Source organism: Pantherophis guttatus, chromosome 5 (assembly GCF_059756535.1).
Source record: "Pantherophis guttatus breed Tessera chromosome 5, ASM5975653v1, whole genome shotgun sequence".
Classification (NCBI taxonomy): Eukaryota; Metazoa; Chordata; class Lepidosauria; order Squamata; family Colubridae; genus Pantherophis; species Pantherophis guttatus.
The window spans coordinates 3,531,120-3,553,201 of NC_142067.1; the positions used below are offsets into that span (position 1 = coordinate 3,531,120).

General features: G+C 44.6%; 1 protein-coding gene across 1 annotated transcript; it reads right to left on the bottom strand.

The window, feature by feature from the left end:
* Positions 1-1,711: 1,711 nt before the first annotated feature.
* Positions 1,712-20,127, bottom strand: SERPINH1 (serpin family H member 1). The gene is made up of 5 exons (XM_034405006.3): positions 20,083-20,127; positions 9,703-10,352; positions 8,585-8,683; positions 6,917-7,149; positions 1,712-4,875 (listed from the first exon to the last, which is right to left on the bottom strand). Exons 2-5 carry the CDS (start codon positions 10,328-10,330, stop codon positions 4,573-4,575), a joined length of 1,263 nt encoding a protein of 420 aa, XP_034260897.3. The 5' UTR covers positions 10,331-10,352; positions 20,083-20,127; the 3' UTR covers positions 1,712-4,572.
* Between the last annotated feature and the right edge of the window lie 1,955 nt (positions 20,128-22,082).

The window sequence follows — 22,082 nt, forward strand, 5'->3', positions numbered from 1 at the left end:
TATAATTCTGACCATCACAGCATCCTACAACAGTCACGTGATCAAAATTCAGCTGTTTGGCAACCGATTCATATTTATGACGGTTGCCGTGTCCCAGATCACGTGATCCCCTTTTGGAGACCTGACAAGCCACGTGAGTGGGGAAGCCGTTTCATTTAACAACCGTGTTACCAACTTAACCACGGCAGTGTTTCACTTAACGACTGGCAAGAAATTCACTTGAAAACAATTTTGCTTTGCAACGGTGGTTTTGAGCTCCATTGTGGTTGTAAGTCGAGGACCACCTGTAAATCGTCTTTCAATTCTGGAATGAAGGAATGTGGGGCAGTGGAGATAGGATGGGGTGTTTTGCTTTGCGCAGGTCGCCCTCGGGAAGTGAGGGGAGCCGAATGTCAACTTGCAAAGCTTTCAAGTTGCCATGAGCAGGAGGGAGGGAGAACTGATAGAGCTGATTGATTTCCCTAACTGAAGCTGCATTCCATACATTCTTCCTGACCGCAATCAGAAGGAGGGTGTTGGATTTCACAGCCAGCCAAAGTGGTTAATTGGAGAATGTGATTTATGACATGGCCAGGGAGGAGGGGAGAGACAGGGTCATAAGGGAACGTAAATCTACGTAGGATCAGTCCTAACTGCATCCGAGTATTGCCGGAATGGTGCTTCTAATAAATGACTGTATTTCTTTTGAAGTTCGGCTCATGAATTAATTAGGGCATCTTTCGGAAACTTCACACTGTTCCTGTCCACTCAAAACGCCCAGCAGATGGAGGCAGATGTGCACACGCTAACAGCAAACTTCCTGTTGTTGAAAGGGGCAATTTTAGAGGCCATCCTGAGGACCCACAACCACAGTGGCACCAAATGCTCACAGCCACATCACGGCCCAAACATCACCGCTTATTTACCTGCTGCCACCGGATGCAACTGGGTGCTTTATTTCGCATCCCCTTTGTCCCGGTGCTGCATACAGGACCCCCTTCTATCATTTTCTGCCCACCTTGCAAAGGTAGCCAGGGCCGAGAGGGTGAATTACCCCCAATTCCACCCCTTGCAATTTCCATAGCTGCTGGTAGAACTCGAACTCTGGTTTTGAGGTGTTTCTCGACCTCAGCAACTTTGGTGGATTTATTATTGTTTATTGGTTCGATTTATATGCTGCCCTTCTCCGGAGACTCAGGGCGTTAAGCAATAGCCTTCATACTTTTTGTATATACCTGCTTAGTAGGGCTTTCGCCCCCCGCCCCAGCGGTGTTCTTTTTTATACAAAGTCAGCTTATTGCCCCCACAATCCGGGTCCTCATTTTACCTACCTCGGAAGGATGGAAGGCTGAGTCAACCTTGAGCCTGGTGACATTTGAACTCGCAGTAATTGCAGGCAGCTGGTGCTACTTAACAGTGCTTTAGTCTGCTGCGCCACCAAGGCTCTTTCAGCTTGTTTGGCTGGGGAATTCTGTGAGTTGAAGTCCACCTGTCTCAAAAGTACCCAAAGTTAAGCTACCTTAGTCTTGAGTGTTAATCTTCCCCAGCCCAGCCAAAATCAGATTTATTCGCAGCACATGCCAACCTTACCATCTGGAAATAATATTCATTTAATTCTTTTTCAGTGCTCCGGAAAGGTTGGGGGGTGGGGAATTTCTATTACCCTCCATAGCTGCTGTTTGCCAGATGCTGCTACATGCCCCCCCCCACCAGAGTACCATCAAGACAGCAATTCACTGAAAAATCTTTTTATTGCAAAAATTGTACAACAAAGTTGTGTGCGGTGAGTAACAAGACATCCGAATCGCAAAAACGTGGCTTAATTCACCCAGCCACCCCTTAACCCGTGATAGCACCGTCATCCCACCGTGCCCTGCAGTTCTGTGCGTGTGTTGGATCTCCCCAAAGACCATCCTGAGCTACCCCCTTGGTGGAGAGGCTGATCACACGTGTAACATGGGAAAGGCATGAACTTAGAAAAGAAGACAGAGGATGCTTGTGCGTCTATTTTTGTGTTTTACCTGAGTCTGGCCCTTTAAATTTAGACACGTAATCTTCAAAACTTAAAATCTTCAAAATTTACTCCTGTGCAGGACTGCTGCAAAATGTGAGTTAGTGCCCATAGCTTGGCGCATGCATATTGCACCAAGAAACCAAGGTTTAGCCTGCTCTGCAAATATACCTGTTTAATTGCTTACTAACCTGGTTACGGCCTATTCTGGGTACATCACCATCGGTAGAAAGGATGCGTTCAAACTGTGGGATTATTCAGTTTTAACTCAGTCTGAACTTTTGCCTTTCAGATTTAATCAAGGCCCTCATTTCCTAACCCCTGCATATTTATTACACCCGTGGTATAATTTCTCCCATCTTTTTACCCTTGATGGAACTGCAACACCATTATCCCCAGGCCAAGGTTTGGAGGATTATGGTCCGAAGTATTGAGAAAACACAAAACTACGTCAAAACGCCAGCAAATCATAAATTTTCCCGATGCTGGGAGTGGAAAACATCCATTTAGTCTAAAATTCACCGTTTTTGTCTTCTCGGAAATACGCAGCCACCAGTTTGACTTGGCTCCCCTCTAGGGCTAAAACCGTCAGGACTTGCTGTTCCCGTTTCATAAAACTGAAAATGCAAATACTCTCACTCAGTAAGGACTTTAAATATTATGTCTACATGTGCCTGGATAGCCTCGGTCAGTGGAGCCAAGTCAAATGTTTTTAAAATGAATTAAAATACCGTGTTTCCTCAAAAATACGACCTACTCCAAAAGTAAGCCCTAGCTTCATTTTTTTAACACATAAACCCTACCTCCAAAATAAGCCCTAGTTGAGACTCCGCCCACTCCAAGGTGTACGGGTAAAAATTAAGATAGGGTGCGGATGCAGGGGGTGGAGTTACCCTACTACTACCCTACTACTTACCTTCGGACACTTGCAGCCAGGTCTCTCACACACCCTGAGTCCTGCCTTGCTGGCCCATTTCTTCTCCAACCCGCAAGGCTCTCCTGAAGGTCTCTGCAGCCGATAACAGCTCTGGATCGATCCTAAGCTCTGTTATCACCTGCAGAGGCCTTCAGGAAAGCCTTGCCAGCTGCAGAAGTAGTTCCTTGAAGGCAGCATCCCCCCAAAAATAAAACCTGGTGCCTTTTGGTGGGGAAAAAAAATAAGACGGGGTCTTATTTTTGGGAAAACATAGTACTAAAGGTGCTGAACATGGAACATTTGCGGTAAGCCAAGATTCCCAATTCCTCTTAAGGCCCTAAGTTTTAAAAACACTTGGGGAGGTATCCATTCTCTCTCTTTGCAGAGTTATTACTGGCAGGTAAACCGTGCTGGCAGTCCTCAACGTACGACCGCTCGTACAGCGGCTTCGAAGTTACGACATCACTGGGGGAAAAAAGTTGACTTCTTACGAACAGTCCTCACACAACCGTCACAGCTTCCTCAACAGTCACGTAAGCAAAATTTTGACAGCTTCAGCAACCGGCTTCGTATTTATGACGGTTGCAGCTTCCCAGTGTCTGGGAAGAGCCGCGTCTCCCCATTTCCGACAAAAAAAAAAAAAATCAATGCAGGAAGTTGGATTTGCTTAACAACCCCCTGGCCCAAGAGGTTATAAAATCAGGAGAGACTCACTTAACAACCGGCTCGCTTAGCCCATGGGGGGGAGGGGGGTCGTAAGCGGAGGACTACCGCATGCTCCAAAAAATGCATGCTGGGTTTTGCAGCAGTGAGAACCTGGCAAAATGGGTAAGAAATGCCTTTCATTGTCTTTCCCACGGTTACAATCTCACAACCCCAAAGTCGATCAACTGACAAACTTAACCATCTTGTGTGCTTAAATCCTTGTGCCGTTATCTTTAGGAAGAGATCCCCAAAACCTGAACAGATCACTTTTTCTGGAAAAGAGCATATGAATTACACACACAAACCTTCCTAAATCTCTGACTGCATTTAACTTTCCAGGGCAGATAAAACCACAGGTAGTCCTCAACTTATGACAGTTCGTTTAGTGACCATTTGAAGTTTGGGAAAAAATGAGTTTCGCACTTACGACTGCTGCAGCATGCCCCGAGTCACGTGATCAAAATTCAGGCACCTGGCAACTGACTCATATATACGATTGTTGCAGTAACCCGGGGTGACCTGACGAGTAAAGTTGGGGGGGGGGAGCCAGATTCACTTAACAACCGTGTCACTAATATAACAGCTGCAGTGATTCACTTAACAATGATGGCAAGAAAAGTCGTAAAATGGGGCCAAAAAAAAAAAAATCACTTTTAACAGATGTCTCACTTAACAACATAAATTTTGGGCTCGATTTTGGTCGTAAGTTGAGAACTACCTGTAAAAAACCAAAGTGGGGCTCAAAAGGGGTGCTGAAGAATTAAGCCCTCATCCTTCGCCACTTCCCTTGTTCCCAACTTCGTATCTCACCATCTTTTGATGCCCCCCCCAAAATTTAACGAAGGTTAGAGGAGCGAGCACCAGTTTTTAAAAAAAAGGCACCTATTTTATCTCATTTTTATCTCAAGATAAAAAAAAAAAAATCAAATCGAAGAGACATAACATAAACCCAGCATGCAAACTACAATTCGTCGCGCATTTTGTCTCCTTTGGGCTTCACCAGCCTGCCGATAAACAGGACGGAGTTGGTCTTATTGTCCTTGACCAGGAAAAGGAAAGGATGATCGACGTAGAAGAGTTTGGGATTCCGGATTTCTTCGCGGCTGTAGAGGTCAGAGTCGAAGGGGTTCCCTTCCGTGTCCAGTTCCAGGGCCGCCGCGTGGAAGACGTTGGACAGATACAGGTCCTTCTTGCCAGAGATCTTAGACAGGTCAGCCTTGTTCTTATCCACGGCTTCGGTTAGACCGAGATCGGCCAGGTGTTTCTGAACAGAGGGAGAGAAAGAGAGAGAGAAAGGGCTCTGAATTATTTTCCCATGCTCAACGATTGGCTGAACTTCTGTGATGTCACAGACAATTCAGATTATTTGTACAAGAATAGAATAGAATAGAATAGAATAGAATAGAATAGAATAGAATTAATGGAATGGAATAGAATGGAATAGAATAGAGAATAATTGGAAAGAATGCAGAATGAATAGAATAGAACGAATGGAATGGAATAGAATGCAGAATAATTAGAATAGAATAGAATGCAAAATAATTAGAATAGAATGCAAAATAATTAGAATAGAATAGAATGCAGAATAATTAGAATAGAATAGAATGCAAAATAATTAGAATAGAATACAGAATGAATAGAATAGAATGCAGAATAATTAGAATAGAATACAAAATAGAATAGAATAGAATGCAGAATAATTAGAATAGAATACAGAATAGAATAGAATGCAGAATAATTAGAATAGAATACAGAATGAATAGAATAGAATGCAGAATAGAATAGAATAGAATAACAGAATTGGAAGGGACCTTGGAGGTCTTCTAGTCCAACCCCCTGCCAAGGTAGGAAATCCTGCACCACTTCAGACAAATGGTTATCCAATGTCTTAAAAACTTCCAGTGTTGGAGCATTTACAACTTCTGGAGGCAAGTTACTTACTTAATTTTACTTACGATCACAATTGAGGCCAGAATTTCTGTTGCCAAGAAAGACAGTTGTTAAATTGAGTTTTCCCCCCACCCTATTTTACGACCTTTCTGGCCACAGTCGCTAAGTGAATCACTGCAGTTGTTAAAAAGTGAGCCCCACCGTTGCGATGTGATCTTGGCTTCCTCATTTGAGTTTGTGCTTGTCAGTGACCACGGGACACTGCAATCGTCATACGTATGAGTCAATTAACATCTGAATTTTGATCAGGTGATCATGGAAAGGCTGCAAGTGGGAAAAATGGTCGTAAGCCACTTTTTTCAGGGCCCTTCAAATGGTCACTAAACGAATCTTAAGTCAAAAAAGTACCTGCACTTTTCTTCATAAAATGATCCAGCTTCATTTGGTCTCTTTAGGCTAGCTAATCTCAAAATAGATAGTCCTCGATTTACGACTGATCGGATTCAAAATTCGGACAGATAAGGTCCCATCTTCGGTCATGTGACTTAAATATGGTTAAATGGTTGGAATTATGACTCTGCACACCCAATCAGTCACATTACAACAGTTTTGCTGAAAATAGGCACTTAACTTTCAGTTTTTGCTTAAACTCCACCCCTACTCAACCATTGGTTCGCTTAACAACTGCCGTACTCACTTAATGACTGTTGAAAAAAAAAAAGTCATAAAATCAGATAGGCCATGCGATTGGCCCATTTTAAAGCCGTAACGGGAATGCTCCATTCTAGTCATATCTCAAGGACTAGCCATACTATTACCCCTCCTCGAAGTTACAACCGTTTCACCACCTCTGCCGTCTCATGCTTGCAACCGGCTCGCATTTACGACAACTGCAACATCCCACAGTCACGATATGCCACCTTGCCAGCCAGCTGCCCTGCATTGAGCAAAATCAATGCGGGAAGCCGAGATTCACTTTACGACGGCGGTAAAAATGGCTGCAAAATCAGATCAGCTGATGATCCAAGTTAAGAAAACCCGTCGCTTAGCTATTGAAATTCCGGTTCCAACTGCGGTCGTAAATGGAGGACTACCTGTATCGTTGCCTCCAGAAGTTGTTGGGTTGGAGGTTTTTAAGAAGAGACTGGACAGCCATTTGTCTGAATTGGTATATAGCAGTGTTTCTCAACCTTGGAAGCTTGAAGATGGGTGGACTTCCAACTCCCAGAATCCCCCAGCCAGCGCTGCTGGCTGGGGGATTCTGGGAGTTGAAGTCCACCCATCTTCAAGCTTCCAAGGTTGAGAAACACTGGTATATAGGATCTCCTGCTCGAGCTAGGGGTTGGATTAAATGACCTCCAGGGTCCCTTCCAACGCTTTGTTATTCCCACTTGGACAGCCGAGAGGAGGCTCACCTGAATGTCGTGGCTGACCTCCAGGCTGACCTTGGGCAAGGAGATGGCCACCGACCGCTGCTTCAACTTGCCCAACCAACTCTGCAGCTGTTCTCGGGTGAGCAGCTTCTCCACCCGCTCCAAGGACTCCACGTGGTTCGGCATGATGATGATCAGGCTAGAGAGTTTATGGGCCAGCGGCATCTCCACGATCTGCAGCTTCTCCGCCTCGTCCTCGTAGTAATTGTACAATCCTGCATCAAATTAGAATCAAGTGGGCCGATCAGAAAAGAGCGCCGAGACAAAGATGATTCGAGGAGACTGGAGGTTAAAACTAAACTTTTGGGGTAAAACTCTATTGTAAGATAGTTTTCTATTTAAGATACATAAATAATTGAGTTTATTCAGCATGAAATGGAGCTTAGTTCTGTAGCATGAGGCTGTCTATTCTGCAACACTGGGACTATCGGTGAGTCAACGGTGGGTCAAAGGAGGAGCAGAGATGACAGTTGCTCTTTAAAAATTAGGATTGAAATCGACTCGATTTAAATCAAGTCTTTTTACTAGGGATTTAAATCATGATTTAAATCGACTCGATTTAAATCAAATCCACCCTGCAAGGACCCTTCCAACTCCGATTGGCTGCTCTTACTTATGTAGAGGTTGCAAATTGATGGGTTTCCCCCGAGATTTCTGCCTTCAACATTTGAGGATGCAAAATACAGGAATGAGCCGAATACCTGCAAATATCAACAGGGGCAGGAAAAGTCCCGGTTTGGGTTTTTTTTGATCAGAGTTTAAAAAACTATGTTTCTAGTCCACTGGGGTCAGATAAAATGAGCCTGGAAGCTCCTAAGAAGCTCTCCATAGATCGACTGGCTGGAGATCAGGATACACATTTCTGATTTCCTCTCTTCTTTTCTTCAGTGCAATAAGTCAATTTTTTCCCCCCACAAAAAAAACCCAGCTCTGTATTTTCATCACTTTTTTCAGTGCTGTTGTAACCAGGGTGGATTTGATTTATATCGAGTTGATTTAAATCACGATTTAAATCATGATTTAAGTCACTAGTAAAAAGGCTTGATTTAAATCAACTCGATTTAAATCGTAATTTTTAAAGAGCAACTGTCATCTCTGCTACTCCTTTGACCCGCTGTTGACTCACCGATAGTCCCAGTGTTGCAGAATATACAGCCTCCTGCTACATAACTCAGCTCCATTTCATGCTGAATAAACTAAATTATTTATGTATCGTAAATAGAAAACTATCTTACGATAGATTTTTACCCCAAAAGTTTTTTATTAAAATAAATTCGATAAAAATCAAAAAAAATCCGATTTAAATTAAAAAAAAATCCGATTTAAATCAAAAAAATCTGATTTTTTTGATTTTTTTACAAAAAAATCATTGATTTTTATCCACCCTGGTTGTAACTTCAAATGGCCACTAAACGGACTGTCATAAATTGAGGATGACCTGTAGAGTCAGAAGGTTATTTTTCCTCCCTTTGACCCAGTCATGGGTAACAATTGAAAGCTAGCCCTGGTGTGACTTTGTGGGGAAAATGCAGAGATTTTTGTCATTTACTGCCTCAAACACTTATGGGAAAATCTGAGGGGAGACCATGGACAAAGCAAACCAGAAAGAAACATGCATTCGCCCCCCACAAAAAATCCGGGTTTCCTTACCTGTACGGTGCATCATGGGAATGCCGACGGTGTAGGAACGCGTCACCATAAAGCCACGATTGTCCACCATCTTGTGATGGAACTTCTCATCCCAGTGCGCTAAAACAAAACGAACAGGCGTGAATGAAAAATGCGACGAGCGGTGCGTGTGGCCTAGAGGTGGAGCTCTGGCCTCACAATCAGGAGGCTGTGAGTTCGAGCCTAAGTAGAGGCAGATATTTCTCCTCTTTCTGGGCCACACTGAGAATATATCTGCTGAACAAAACTCCACACTGGCAATAGGAAAGGCATCTGGCCATTAAAACACTCTGCTAGCTCCATTCAGCTGCCCAGACTCCACCCCGCCGCAAGGGATTATGGGGTCATTAAATGATGATGAAAGCTAGCTGTTTAAAAACATGTCCGCCAAATGATGAATGAAAAATGCAACAATGGGGAAAAAAAAGTTTGCAAAATGGGTTGAATTTAGATCAGGGTTTCCAACCTCATCCCCTTAAGATGGGGGGGGGGGGGGATTCAACTCCCAGAATTCCTGAGGTTGGAAAACCTTATCCTAGATGCATTCCTAAGGAACAAATGAACTGTCGTATTAATTTTTTGAGTGGTCACCAAGCAGGCTCAACTAAACGTAAAGGTAAAGGTTCCCCTTGCACATAGGTGCTAGTCGTTCCTGACTCTAGGGGGCGGTGCTCATCTCCGTTTCAAAGCCGAAGAGCCAGTGCTGTCCGAAGACGTCTCCGTGATCATGTGGCCGGCATGACTCAACGCCAAAGGCGCACGGGACGCTGTTCCCTTCCCACCAAAGGTGGTCCCTGTTTTTCTACCTGCATTTTTTTTTATGTGCTTTCAAACTGCTAGGTTGGCAGAAGCTGGGACAAGGAACGGGAGCTCACTCTGTTACGCAGCACTAGGGACTCGAACCGCTGAACTGCCGACCTTTCGATCGACAAGCTCAGCGTCTTAGCCCCTGAGTCACCGCGTCCCTAAGGCTCAACTAGAAGGGGTCAAAACAAGAGAAGATGGCAGCCTTCTGATCCGCCTACCGATACCCACCACCACCAACTCTCCACCACGTTCCCCCCCCTCTGCTTCAAAGCCCTCCACCAACGCGGACTCACGTTTGAAGAACATGGCGTTGACAATTAAGGCCCCGTCCGTCTTCTGCATATCTTTGGTGACCTCGGGCAGCTTGCCATCCGTAGTCTGGGCCGCCCACTCGTTGATGGACTTGAGGGCACTACGCTTGTCTCGGAAGTTGATCTTCGAATGCTCGTAGTTGTAGTGCTTCTTGCTATTTTGCACAAAGTCGTCCACGAAGTTGATGGAGCTGGGGCCGTAGAGGCGGCTGCCGAGTTTCCAGGTGACATTCCTGGCTGTGGTGTTGCTGACGTCGGTCAGGAACTCGGAGAGTCCGCTGTGGATGTAATCGTCGTTGAGCTTGCTGGCGCTAAGGAGAGCCTTGGCTTGGGAGGCCGTGGTGTCCTTTCCTCCAAGGGACACCAACCCCAGAGAAGATGCCACCACCACTGGCGACACCAAGATGTTCTCCAGGTTCTTGTCCTTGGCCATCACCTGGTAGAGGTTGAAGGCCAGGATGGCGCTGCGGTCAGCCAAGGTGGTAGCCTTCTCGCTCAGCTTCTTCTCTTTCGAGGCGGGCTTCTTCTCACTTTTCTTCTTGTCCTCGGAAGGGACCGCTGTCGCGAGAGCGCAGAGCGCGAGAAGATGGATCAACCAGGTGGATTCCATGACAACAGAGGGCAGTCACGACCTATGAGGAACCAAGATTACAGCCAGTCAAAATGGGCGGAAGGCCGAGTCAACCTTGAGCCAGTCAGGATCAAACTCCTCAGCTTACATCCTCAGCTTACATCCACAATTCCGAGCCCAACGTTTATGTTGAGAAATTTATGATTTCGCCCCGTTTTACGATTTTGCTTGCCACATTCGTTAGGTGAATCACTGCAGTTGTTAAATTGGCAGGCAAGTCCTTGACTTAACAACCATCCGTTTAGTGACCGTTCAAATTTACCACGGCACTGAAAAAAGGAGCTTATAACCCCTTTTCACACTTAACAACCACTGCAGTGTCTCGTGATCAAAATTCAGATGCTTGGCAACTGACTCGTACTTATGACAGTCACAGTGTCCCGGGGTCATGCGATCCCCCTTTTGCGACTGTCTTTTGACAAGCAAAGTCCATGGGGAAGCTGGATTCACTTAACAACCAGGTTACTGGCAGTGATTCACTTAGCAACTGTAGCAAGAGAGGTCTTAAAATGGAGCAAAATTCACTCAACGACAGAAATGTTGGGCTCAAGTGTCGTCATGAGGACTACTGTGTTGTGTTAGAAAATACAAAATGCAGGGAATCCTCGACTTAAGATCCGTCACTGAGTAACAATTGAAAGTTATGACAAACCCCCACCTCCCCACAAACAGCTGCCCCTTCCCCATGGATTGCATTTTGGCTTACAACTTTTTATAGCATTCCAACCTCACAACCAAAAATTTATGACTTTTTTTTTTTTGCTGAAAACTTTATTTCTATTTTCCAACAAAAATGACCATTGCAGACGTCTTTGCTTAATGAACCCAATTTTCTTTTGTAAAAACATTCAGCCACATGGTGACCCATTTAACAACCGGCATGACTTACGACCGTAGTTCTCATCTCAAATCACCATCGTAAATCAAGGACTACCTACAGGCCAAACATTACACCACCGTCTGTGCCCAAATCCAGAGCCATTTATTGATTACCAAATTGATCTGGCGTCTCCGTCAAAGAGCTACTTTTCTACATGCAGGGAATTGAAATCCGAGCAATTTATAATCCAAGAGGAGAATCAAATATAAGGCAGAGTCCGAAGACAGACGTCGAATAAAGTTAATGCTTCATAAAGTTAATAAATTGCGTTTTGCAAAGACCATATTCCCCCCCCAAAAAATCCCAGTAGTATGTAATACAGATTTTCCTCAAATTCCTAGGACTTCCAATCAGCATTTCGTGGCTGTGAAGGATGGATGCTGTAGTCCCCAAACTACCTGGCTGTAAAAAGCCAGTAAGGCCAAATTACAGATGCTAGTAGCTTTGTCTAGAGAGTCTGTTCCCCTGGGAGAGTCCAAGATTACACTACTACTACAAAGCTATGCTATGTACATAGCTACTACATAGCTACTACAGCATAGCATAGCTGGCTGGAGAATTCTGGGAGTTGAAGCCCACAAGTCTTAAAGCTGCAGAGTTTGAAGACCTCTGCACTACTAGTTTGGTATTTTGCAAAATATAAGAATTAGATGAAAGATTTAGCTAGAATCACAATATTCTTCACAGTACCCACTTCCCTGCCACACACCCACTTGGTTTACAACTGGATTGCCATGTATAGTTTTAACTTATCCCTGCAAGCGTGATGCCTTCCCCTTTTTTTTCCTGCAATGCCATCAGAGCTGGCACGGGGGGGGGGGGGCACCGTGCCAAGGAGAGAGATTAGGTCGGATTCCTTGCATAAAAAGGGGCATTGCTGAGTCAGAGAATAACAGAGAAAAGGTGGAATCGTGTCCTCCACCCACCTCTCCAAACAGCCCTGACCCCACAATAAATCAATTCAGCTGCCAGCAAAAGGGCCGAAATCTCAATTTTATGCATCGTCGCTAGTCGGGCAAATAAAAAAAATAAAAATAAAAATTAGAAGACTTTATAAAAAGGCTTTCTATAAACGGTCAGCAGTTCGAACAAAGCATCCCTGTTCAAATTAGGAGCAGTCAGAAAAGGACATGCAGACTGGTTAAAGGTAGTCCTCAGATTACGACCACAATGGAGCCCGGAATTCCCGTTTCTAAGCAAGACAGTTCAGCGAATTTCGGCCTCCTTTTTTTATCGCAACCGTTCCATGAATCGCCGCGGCTGTTAAGGTAGCAACACGGTGATTTGAGTGAATCTGGCTCCCCCCCCCCACCGAGTTTGCTGGCCAAAAGGTCGTAAAAAGAGGATCGGGGCTCGACCACTGCAGCAGTCGTAACTATGAGTCACTTGCCAAGTGTCTGAATTCTGACCACGGGGATGATGCAACGGTCGTAAAGGGTGAAAAACGGTCATAAGTCGCGTTTTTCAGTGCCATTGTATCTTTGAATGGTCACTAAACAAGTTAAGTCAAGAACTGGTTGTATGGGTTGGTTCCTAAATTCAAACAGCTGGATTGGCAACCCACAAGTGACGTAACATTATTGTTATTGGTATAAACACGCTTTTGTTGAAAGTATAGAGCCGTGATGGTGAACCTGTGGCACGCGGAGCCATATCGGTGGGCACGCAAATTCAGCTCCGGTGCACATGTGTGTGCCGGCCAGCTGATTTTCAGGCCTTCTGGGCCCATCAGAAGTCTGGAAACACCCTGTTTCCAGCCTCTGGAGGCACTCCGGGGCTGTGGGGTAGGCAGTTTTTGTCCTCCCCAGGCTCCTAGAAAGGCTCTGGAGCCTGGGGAGAGTGAAAAACGGGACTTCCGGTTGTACTGGAAGTCGGCAAACCAAAAGCAGGAGGAGTATGGGGGAGGGGGTAATGTGCGCAAGTGGGGGGGCAGGGCACATAGAATTATGGGTGAGGGCATGCGCGCTCATGACCCCACGCGCTTCCCCCGCTTTTGGCACGCGACGGCAAAAAAGTTCGCCATCACTGGTATAGAGCAAACAAACTTATCTTGCAAATTCACTCCGCACTTGCCTCACCACCTCTAAAAACCTTTGTGACTTTACCTGGGATCTGAAATTTTGCAATGGCTGTGTTGAGTTGAATTAAAAAACAACAACCATATTTTGGTTTAATAAAGCAGTGGGTTTTTTTTCCTCAACCTTGGCCACTTTTAAGACTTTGTGGACTTCAACTCCCAGAATTCCCCAGCCGGCCACGCTTGGCAAGTAGCCAACATTTACAACTCTTTCCAGCATCCTGTGCCCGTGAGACCATGCTTTATGACGTGTTTTTCCCAAAATAGAAATGATTATTTACTTCTGGTCAGGGTGGGATTTGATTTAAATTGAGTTGATTTAAATCACAATTTAAATCATGATTTAAATCACTAGTAAAAAGGCTTGATTTAAATCAACTCGATTTAAATCCTAATTTTTAAAGAGCAACTGTCATCTCTGCTACTGTTGACTCACCGATAGTCCCAGTGTTGCAGAAGATACAGCCTCCTGCTACATAACTAAGCTCCATTTCATGCTGAATAAACTCAATTATTTATGTATCTTAAATAGAAAACTATCTTACAATAAGATTTTTACCCCAAGTTTTTTTTATTAAAAAAAATCCGATTTAAATCAAAAAAATCCGATTTAAATCAAAAAAATCCGATTTAAATCAAAAAAATCTGATTTTTTTTAAAGAAAATCATTGATTTTTATGCACCCTGCTTCTGGTTTTCAGCAAAATTGTCTATACTGAAACAATGAGCTGGGTTTGTATGAGTTATGACTTTTATCAACGTAAGTCAAGGACCAGCTGTAAGCTGAACCAGAGGAAAAACATCCGTAGCACGCTGTTACCTGCCCAGGGAAAGCTTTTGAAATTCCTTCACTGGGCGTGATGAGTGCTGAGTTACAGAACCTTGCAGGAATTAAACAGAATAACAGCGTTGAAGGGACCTTGGAGGTCTTCTAGTCTAACCCCCTGCTGAAGGAGGAGACCCTATATCATTCCAGTGAAATGGGTGTCCAATTTATTCTTAAAAACCTCCAGTGATGAAGCACCCACAACTTCTAGTGGCAAGCTGTTCCACGGGTTAATTGTTGCCACTGTTAGGAAATTCCTCCTTATTTCCAGGCTGCTTCTCTCCTTGATTAGTTTCCATCCGTTGTTTCTTGTCCTGCCTTCAGGGGCTTTGCAGAACAAGTGGAAACCCACCTTCCCTCTTCTCTTCTTTGTGGCATTTACTTCTTTCTTGCATTGCCATTAATTTAGTTGCGTTGCAATTAATTGCAATTAGTTGCATTCAGACACAGTTATAGCTTCTCGTGCAGAAATCGCACTGGTAAAGAAACGTACCAAGGACTTGGAAATGAAGAGAAATTCCTCTTTTTTGGAAAAAATGCAACCCTTAGATACCTATCCTGGTGGGATTTTTGGATAAAGGAACCGTGGAATTAGCATTTGGGATGCTGAAGGGGGTTAATCTGCCCTCGAGGCCGCTAGAAACTCACACAGCCTCGCGTGTTTGCACAAACACATCCATGCGCAAAAGTTTCTCTTTGCAGAGTCTGCTTTGTCCCAATGGGCCAATTTAGCTGACTAGGTGAATTCCTGATGAAGCCAGTCAGGGGGTTGGACTAGAAGACCTCCAAGGTCCCTTCCAAGCCGTTAATTCAAGGTTTGTATTTTTTTTTTCCCAACAAAGGCTTTCATCTTAAAATTCAAAACCATCGGGGTACCTTTGTCGATGGCAAAGTTTTCAAGACTTTTGTTAGTTTGTGGGTCACTTATGGGGAAGAAAATCTGGATTAAAACTTTACTGGTTGATCCTCTGCCCTCAGGCAATTCCAATCCCCACAATGGGATTAGTGTGCCATTAATACCAAGAGCCTTGGTGGCGCAGCAGACTAAAGTGCTGTTAAGTAGCACCAGCTGCCTGCAATTACTGCAAGTTCAAATCTCACCAGGCTCAAGGTTGACTCAGCCTTCCATCCTTCCGAGGTAGGTAAAATGAGGACCCGGATTGTGGGGGCAATAAGCTGACTTTGTATAAAAAAGAACACCACTTGGGGGGGGCAAAAGCCCTACTAAGCAGGTATATACAAAAGTATGAAGGCTATTGCTTAACGCATTGTAAGCCGCCCTGAGTCTCCGGAGAAGGGCGGCATATAAATCGAACCAATAAATAAATTGAACCAATAAAATATTTTTTAAAAAAACGGGTTAGAAAATATCATTTTTGGGGGAATATTTCTGCACCGGATTTCCCCGTCGTCCAACCAGGATAAAGTGGGGTTTTTTTTTTTAAATACAGTTAGTCCTTGATTTATAACCATTCATTTAGTGACTGTTTGAAGTTATACGTGCAAAAAAACTTCCGGCGATTTAGACTGCAACATGGCTGCAGATGTTCCAAGCCGTCCCAGTGGGCCCCCCCCCCTCCCCACACGCCTTCCCCCCCCCCACGGCCATGCCACGTAGGCAAGGCCCAGCCTGGGAAAGCTCTGAGACAAAGCACATGATTATCCTTGCAAGCTGCCTGGCAAGGAAGAGGATGTTGAACCAAAATCAAAGCCAAACCCAACCCGGCTTCAAACTCCACACATTATTTTATTCCCCTTTTTTCTATTTCTGCAACCCGCCGTCAACTGCAAATTAAAAGTCTTCAGGCTTTTCCGCTTATTTCAGCAAAAATGCAGCCGGCCGGAGAAAGAATTTTCGAGAAATAATCTTTGTTTCTATTTCTGCAGAGCGGGAAGGCTGTTTTTCTTCCCAACTTTGATGGCTAGAAACTTGCTTTAAAATCAAAATATCCAACACGGTTCTGATTTGCAGAATTTACTCTGCAACTCTTGCTTTGCTTTTTTTCTTGCTTTCTCTTTCTTTTCCTCTTTCCACCTTCCTTCCTTCCTTTTCTTTCTCCCATTCTTCCTTCCTTCTTAAATTTCTCTCCATCTTTCTATCTATCCATCTTTCTTCCTTCTATCTATCCATCCATCTTTCTTCCTTCTGTCCATCTATCCATCCATCTTCCTTCCTTCTGTCTACCTCTCTATCTTCCTATCTTCTTCCTTCCTTCCTTCCTTCCCATTCTCTCTCCCACCCTCCTTTCCTTTCTAAACTTTATTGGCTGATCACCTTACCGTTACATCCAAGTTAAAACCTAAAAGTTAAAATCAAATATTAAAAGCAAAGACATATTTAGAGGGCGGAGGCAAGGTTATTATTCAATCAACCACCTCCATCGTAAGCCATATATTGGATTCTGGTTTAGCAAAGTGGTTTACAAGCAACCAGTGTTAAGAGTAGCATTTTTTTTGAACTGGTTCATTTTCCTTATTTCTTAATTTCCCTTAATTCCTTAATTTTCCTTATTTCTCCTAAGAGGACCTCTAACTTTCCTTTCTACCGGATTTTTTTTTTTCTCTCTGTTCAAGGCAAAAAAAAAAAAAAAGGGGAAATTAAGTTTGCTATTTATACAGCCTGCAGGGTTAAACTCACCCTTTCCGTTTTTAAAAGCATCCTGCTAAAACTATTATATTTCCCACCCAGTGAATGAAAACCTATCAGCAAAAATAGGAATAAATTCCAGGCCGGCTTAAAAATGCTTAGCAAAACCCCTCCAGAAGCAAAGACTCACTAACCACAAACTTACCTGTTTCTTTTCTAATTTTAATTCACGAATAAAATTCCATCTTCTCTCGATTCTGCATAAAAAGGCCTCCTTTTATTTTTATTTTCCATCTAGGTCAGGAACTGACAAGCTTCATTTTCTGGATGCTTGGCCAGTCTTCTCAGCCCTTTTTTGCAGAGGGCAAAATTAAAAATAAAACTCCAGGCCAGCTCCAGGAGGCTAAATTAAGCTTAGCCAGCCTCGGTGCAAAAGATTCTAAATCAAAACAACCAATCCTGGTTTAAGATAGTCAGAAATACACCTGATTTACAACCAGCACTGCCCATCTGCTTCTCCAAAATATGTTCCTTTTGAAATAAGCTACAGTCCCAGCCCGAATTCAGGATCAGGGTTTCTCAAGCCACGATGGAACAAGCAGACTTCCTTCAAAGGGAAAACAATCCTGGTTTATTAAGAGACTAGCCTTCTTCCACCTGCCTATCCAACTGAATTAAAGTCTTAATAAATGCCATTTGTGCAAGGGGTTAATTTAATTTAATTTAATTAATCATATTTCTATGCCGCCCAACTCCCAAGGGACTCTGGGCGGCTTAATCCTGGTTAGTTGTACTTTTTAAGCGTAAAGGAAAACCCAGGAACAAGCCGACTTCTTACAATGGAAAACAATCCTGGTTTATTAAGAGAATAGCCCTCCTCCACCTGCTTATCCAGCTAAATTAAAGTCTTAATAAATGCCATTTATGCAAGGGGTTAATCCTGGTTAGTTGTATTTTTAAGCATAAAGGAAAACCCAGGAACAAGCCGACTTCTTAAAAGGGAAAACAATCCTGGTTTATTAAGAGAATAGCCCTCCTCCACCTGCTTATCCAGCTAAATTAAAGTCTTAATAAATGCCATTTGTGCAAGGGGTTAACCCTGGTTCATTTTGTAACTAAGCATAAAGGAAAAAAAGATATTCTCAACCTTTGTGTGTGTGTGGTCACTCAACAGGAAAACCCAGGAACAAGCTAACTTCTTAAAAGGGAAAACCATCCTGGTTTATTAACAGAGACTAACCCTCTTCCACCTGCTTATCCAGCTGAATTAAAAGTCTTAATAAATGTCATTTGTGCATTTGATTTTTAAGCTGTAAAGGAAAACCCAGGAATCAACTTTGGGGGTTGATGCAAGAAGCAGAAAAAAAGTTTTCCTGTCGTGTGAATGCAAGCCATTTTAATCCGGGTTTTTTTTTCTCCCCCTATTCTGCATTCTCCGGACCCCCCCCTAAAAGAAACGATGCATGCACCCCCCTCCCCACCTCCAGCATTTGCTTGAGCCAAAAGTCTCCCCCCTCCCCAAATCCGTTGCATGCCAAATTCAGCGCATCTCCGTCTGGATCGCCTTTCTCTTGCGCGCAAGGTGGGGGGGTCCCCATTTTTGCAGGGGCAATTGCTGCCCCCCCCCACCAGAAGCAGGACCCGCCCAGCCAAAGCCCCCGGGGAATCCACCCGCCGGATCTCCAGCCGATCCCGGGACTCCTCCGAGTCAAAATTCCTGCGCGCGTTCCCAAGTTTTGCGCCGGAGTTTGCAAAGCCCGGCGCTTTTGGGGGGGGGGTGCAAGGCGACCCGATCCCGGGCTGATCTGGGGGTCCGGAGACACCCCCCGTCCCCCGGTGCAATCCTAGCCTCGGCTCCACGTGTTCACGTGTCGTGTGAACGCAGCACCCGCAACTCCAAAGCGGGTCAAGAGCGCTTTTCCCACAAAGGGGACCCAGAGCCGCGTTTTCCCCCCACCCGAGGCCCACGCAGGGAGGAGGGAAGGAGTCCCGTTTCCCCACTGCGCGGTTTAGAAGGGGATGATGGGCCATGCACGGTTTTTGGGAGGGGATGATGGGGCATGCATATGCAGGGGCTGGGAGAGGATGATGGGACACACCATACACGGGTTGGGAGGGGATGATGGGACAAGCCATGCACAGATTGGGGCGGGGATGATGGGACATATTACGCAAGGGTTGGGAGAGGATAATGGGAGAAGTCATGCACGGATTGGGAGGGGATGATGGGCCATGGTATGCACGGTTTGGGAGGGGATGACGGGGCATACATGCACGGGTTGGGAAGGGATGCTGGGACATAATATGCAGGGGCTGGGAGGGGATGATGGGACACGCCATGTACGGGTTGGGAGGGGATGATGGGACATATTACGCAGCGGCTGGGAGAGGGTAATGGGAGAAGCCATACACGGGTTGGGAGGGGATGATGGGATAAACCAAGCATCGATTGGGAAGGGATGATGGGCCATGCGGGGGCTGGGAGGGGATGATGGGCCGTGCGATACACGGGTTAGGAGGGGATGATGGGATAAGCCAACTACCGATTGGGAGGGGATGATGGGATAAACCAAGCATCGATTGGGAAGGGATGATGGGCCATGCGGGGGCTGGGAGGGGATGATGGGCCGTGCGATACACGGGTTGGGAGGGGATGATGGGATAAGCCAACTACCGATTGGGAGGGGATGATGGGATAAGCCAACTACCGATTGGGAGGGGATGATGGGCCATGCGATACACGGGTTGGGAGGGGATTATGGGATAAGCCATGCACAGATTGGGGGCGGGGATAATGGAACATAGTATTCAGGGGCTGGGAGAGGATAGTGGCAGAAGCCATGCACCGATTGGGAAGGGATGATGGGCTATGCAGGCGCTGGGAGGGGATGATGGGACACACCATACACGAGTTGGGAGGGGAATGATGGGATAAGCCATGCACGGGCTGGGACAGGCTAATGGGACATGCTATTCAGAAGTTGGGGAGTGGATGATGGAACATGCCTTGCAGGAGTTGAGCGAGGGGGAAGGAAACAATGAGCCCTCCCATGCCCAGATCGGGAGGGGATGATGGGACAAGAGAAGCGAGACGGAGACCCCCCCCAGTATGAGCCCCTAAATCGGGCTGCAACATGCACGGAAGGCGCCCATCAGCAGCAGAAATTCCCCCTTTTGCAAACCCGGAGCGGCTCCCGCGCCTGCAGCTTCTTTCTTTCTTTCTTTCTTTCTTTCTTTTATTAATTTATTCAACAACAAAAAAATATTGCAACATAAATTTCTTGCAACAAAAAAAAAACAAAAACCCAAAAAACTCCACCGCTCCCCAAATTTTGCAAAGCCTCCCTCCCTCCCTTCTCACCTCGGGGCTTGCAACGGCCTCTCCGCAGCTGCCTTCCCTCCAGCCGAGCCGCCGCCGGGCCAAGGGGGCTTTATAAGGGGGGGCCGGAGAAACTTCTGGAAAGGGGAGGGGGGAATGCCTCTTGCAAGGGCAGCCCCTCCCCTCTCCTCCCCCTCCCCCTCCCCCCTCCGCCGCTGCGGGGTCCTAACGTCGCTCGGGTTGCAGCCGCTCCGCTTTTGCGACCGCTGCCGCTCGCCTTCTTATCTGTGCGGGGACGCAACTGCGGGGACTTTGGAAAGCTCCCCGAGTTACGACCGGGGCGATGGAGAGGGGTTTCAGGCAGCAGCAGCAGCATCCCCCCCCCCATCCGTGGGGAAGGAAGGGGGGTCCATTCAGGGGGGTCCCGAATCCTGGCTGCTGCTTTCCCACGAATCGTTTAAAGGGCACACGGGTTAAAGTTTGGACTCAAGTGACAAAATAAGGCTTTATTTTATTTTAATTTTATTTATTTATTTCTTTTAATTTTATTTCTTTATTTCTTTTAATTTTATTTCTTTATTTCTTTTAATTTTATTTCTTTTAATTTTATTGATTGATTTTAATTTGATTTCTTTCTTTCTTTTAATTTGATTTCTTTCTTTATTTTAATTTGATTTCTTTATTTCTTTTAACTTGATTTCTTTATTTCTTTTAATTTGATTTCTTTATTTCTTTTAATTTGATTTCTTTCTTTTAATTTGATTTCTTTATTTCTTTTAATTTGATTTCTTTCTTTTAATTTGATTTCTTTCTTTCTTTTAATTTGATTTCTTTCTTTCTTTTAATTTGATTTCTTTCTTTTAATTTGATTTCTTTCTTTTAATTTGATTTATTTCTTTCTTTTAATTTGATTTCTTTCTTTCTTTTAATTTGATTTATTTATTTATTTTGATTTACAGGCCACCCTTCTCCAGAGACTTAGGGCGGCTTACAATGCGTTAAGCAATAGCCTTCATACTTTTGTATATATTTATCCAAAGTCAGCTTATTGCCCCCACAATCCAGGTCCTCAATTTACCCACCTTAGAAAGGATGGAAGGCTGAGTTAACCTTGAGCCTGGCGAGATTCGAACTTGCAGTAATTGCAGGCAGCAGATGTTAATAACAGTGCTTTTAGTCTGCTGAGCCACCAGAGCTTTAGTTGGAGAGCGCCCCCTGGAGAGTTGAGAAGCTGGGTGTGGGGGGGCAGGGGTTAAAAGCCCCCCACTCCCTCTTAAAGCTCTCCATCACCTGGCTCTTGGCCCAGGCCAACCTGCAGGGTTGGTGTTGGGTGGGGTATGGGTGGGATAGAGAAGGCACAGCCCATCGGGGATTTGCAAGGAACAGCACCATGGAACTGCCGTAGTTAATAGGCTGTTGTTGCTAGACTGCATTGTTTCTCTGGGCCATATATATGGGTATATGCAACAATTTTGTATTCATTCATTCATTCATTCATTCATTTCTTCATTCATTTATTTCGTCATGTTTATGTAGCGTTTATTAGAGGGGGAGACACTTTGAGAGCTGTACGCAACAAAATTTCGTTTTAATGCATGCCGATTAGTGTACATTCAAAGTGACAATCAAAGTTATTATTCTATTCTATTCTATTCTATTCTATTCTATTCTATTCTATTCTATTCCATTCCATTCCATTCCATTCCATTCCATTCCATTCCATTTTCTCTTCTCTTCTCTTCTCTTCTCTTCCCTTTCTCTTCCATATTTCTATTCTATTCTATTCTGCATTTTTCTCTATTCTATTCTATTCCTTATTTTATTCCATTCCATTCCATTCTCTCTTCTGTTCTTCTCTTCTCTTCTCTTCTCGTCCCTTCCCTTTCCCTTTCCATTTCTATTCCATATTTCTATTCTATTCTATTCTGTATTTTTCTCTATTCTATTCTATTCTATTCTATTTTCTAATCTAATCTTATCTGGAGCATCCCTTGAACACCATCCACATTGACAAAAAAAACCCTCAGAATCAGGATAGAGCT

Bases quoted from the DNA above. Each gene is read 5' to 3' on its own strand.
- SERPINH1 (XM_034405006.3), bottom strand. From the start codon at position 10,330: ATGGAATCCACCTGGTTGATCCATCTTCTCGCGCTCTGCGCTCTCGCG. The intron at 8,684-9,702 runs GTGAGTCCGCGT...GTTTTGTTTTAG, and splicing joins CAACGCCATGTTCTTCAAAC to CGCACTGGGATGAGAAGTTC. The intron at 4,876-6,916 runs GTGAGCCTCCTC...CCCTCTGTTCAG, and splicing joins AGGTCAGCCACGACATTCAG to AAACACCTGGCCGATCTCGG.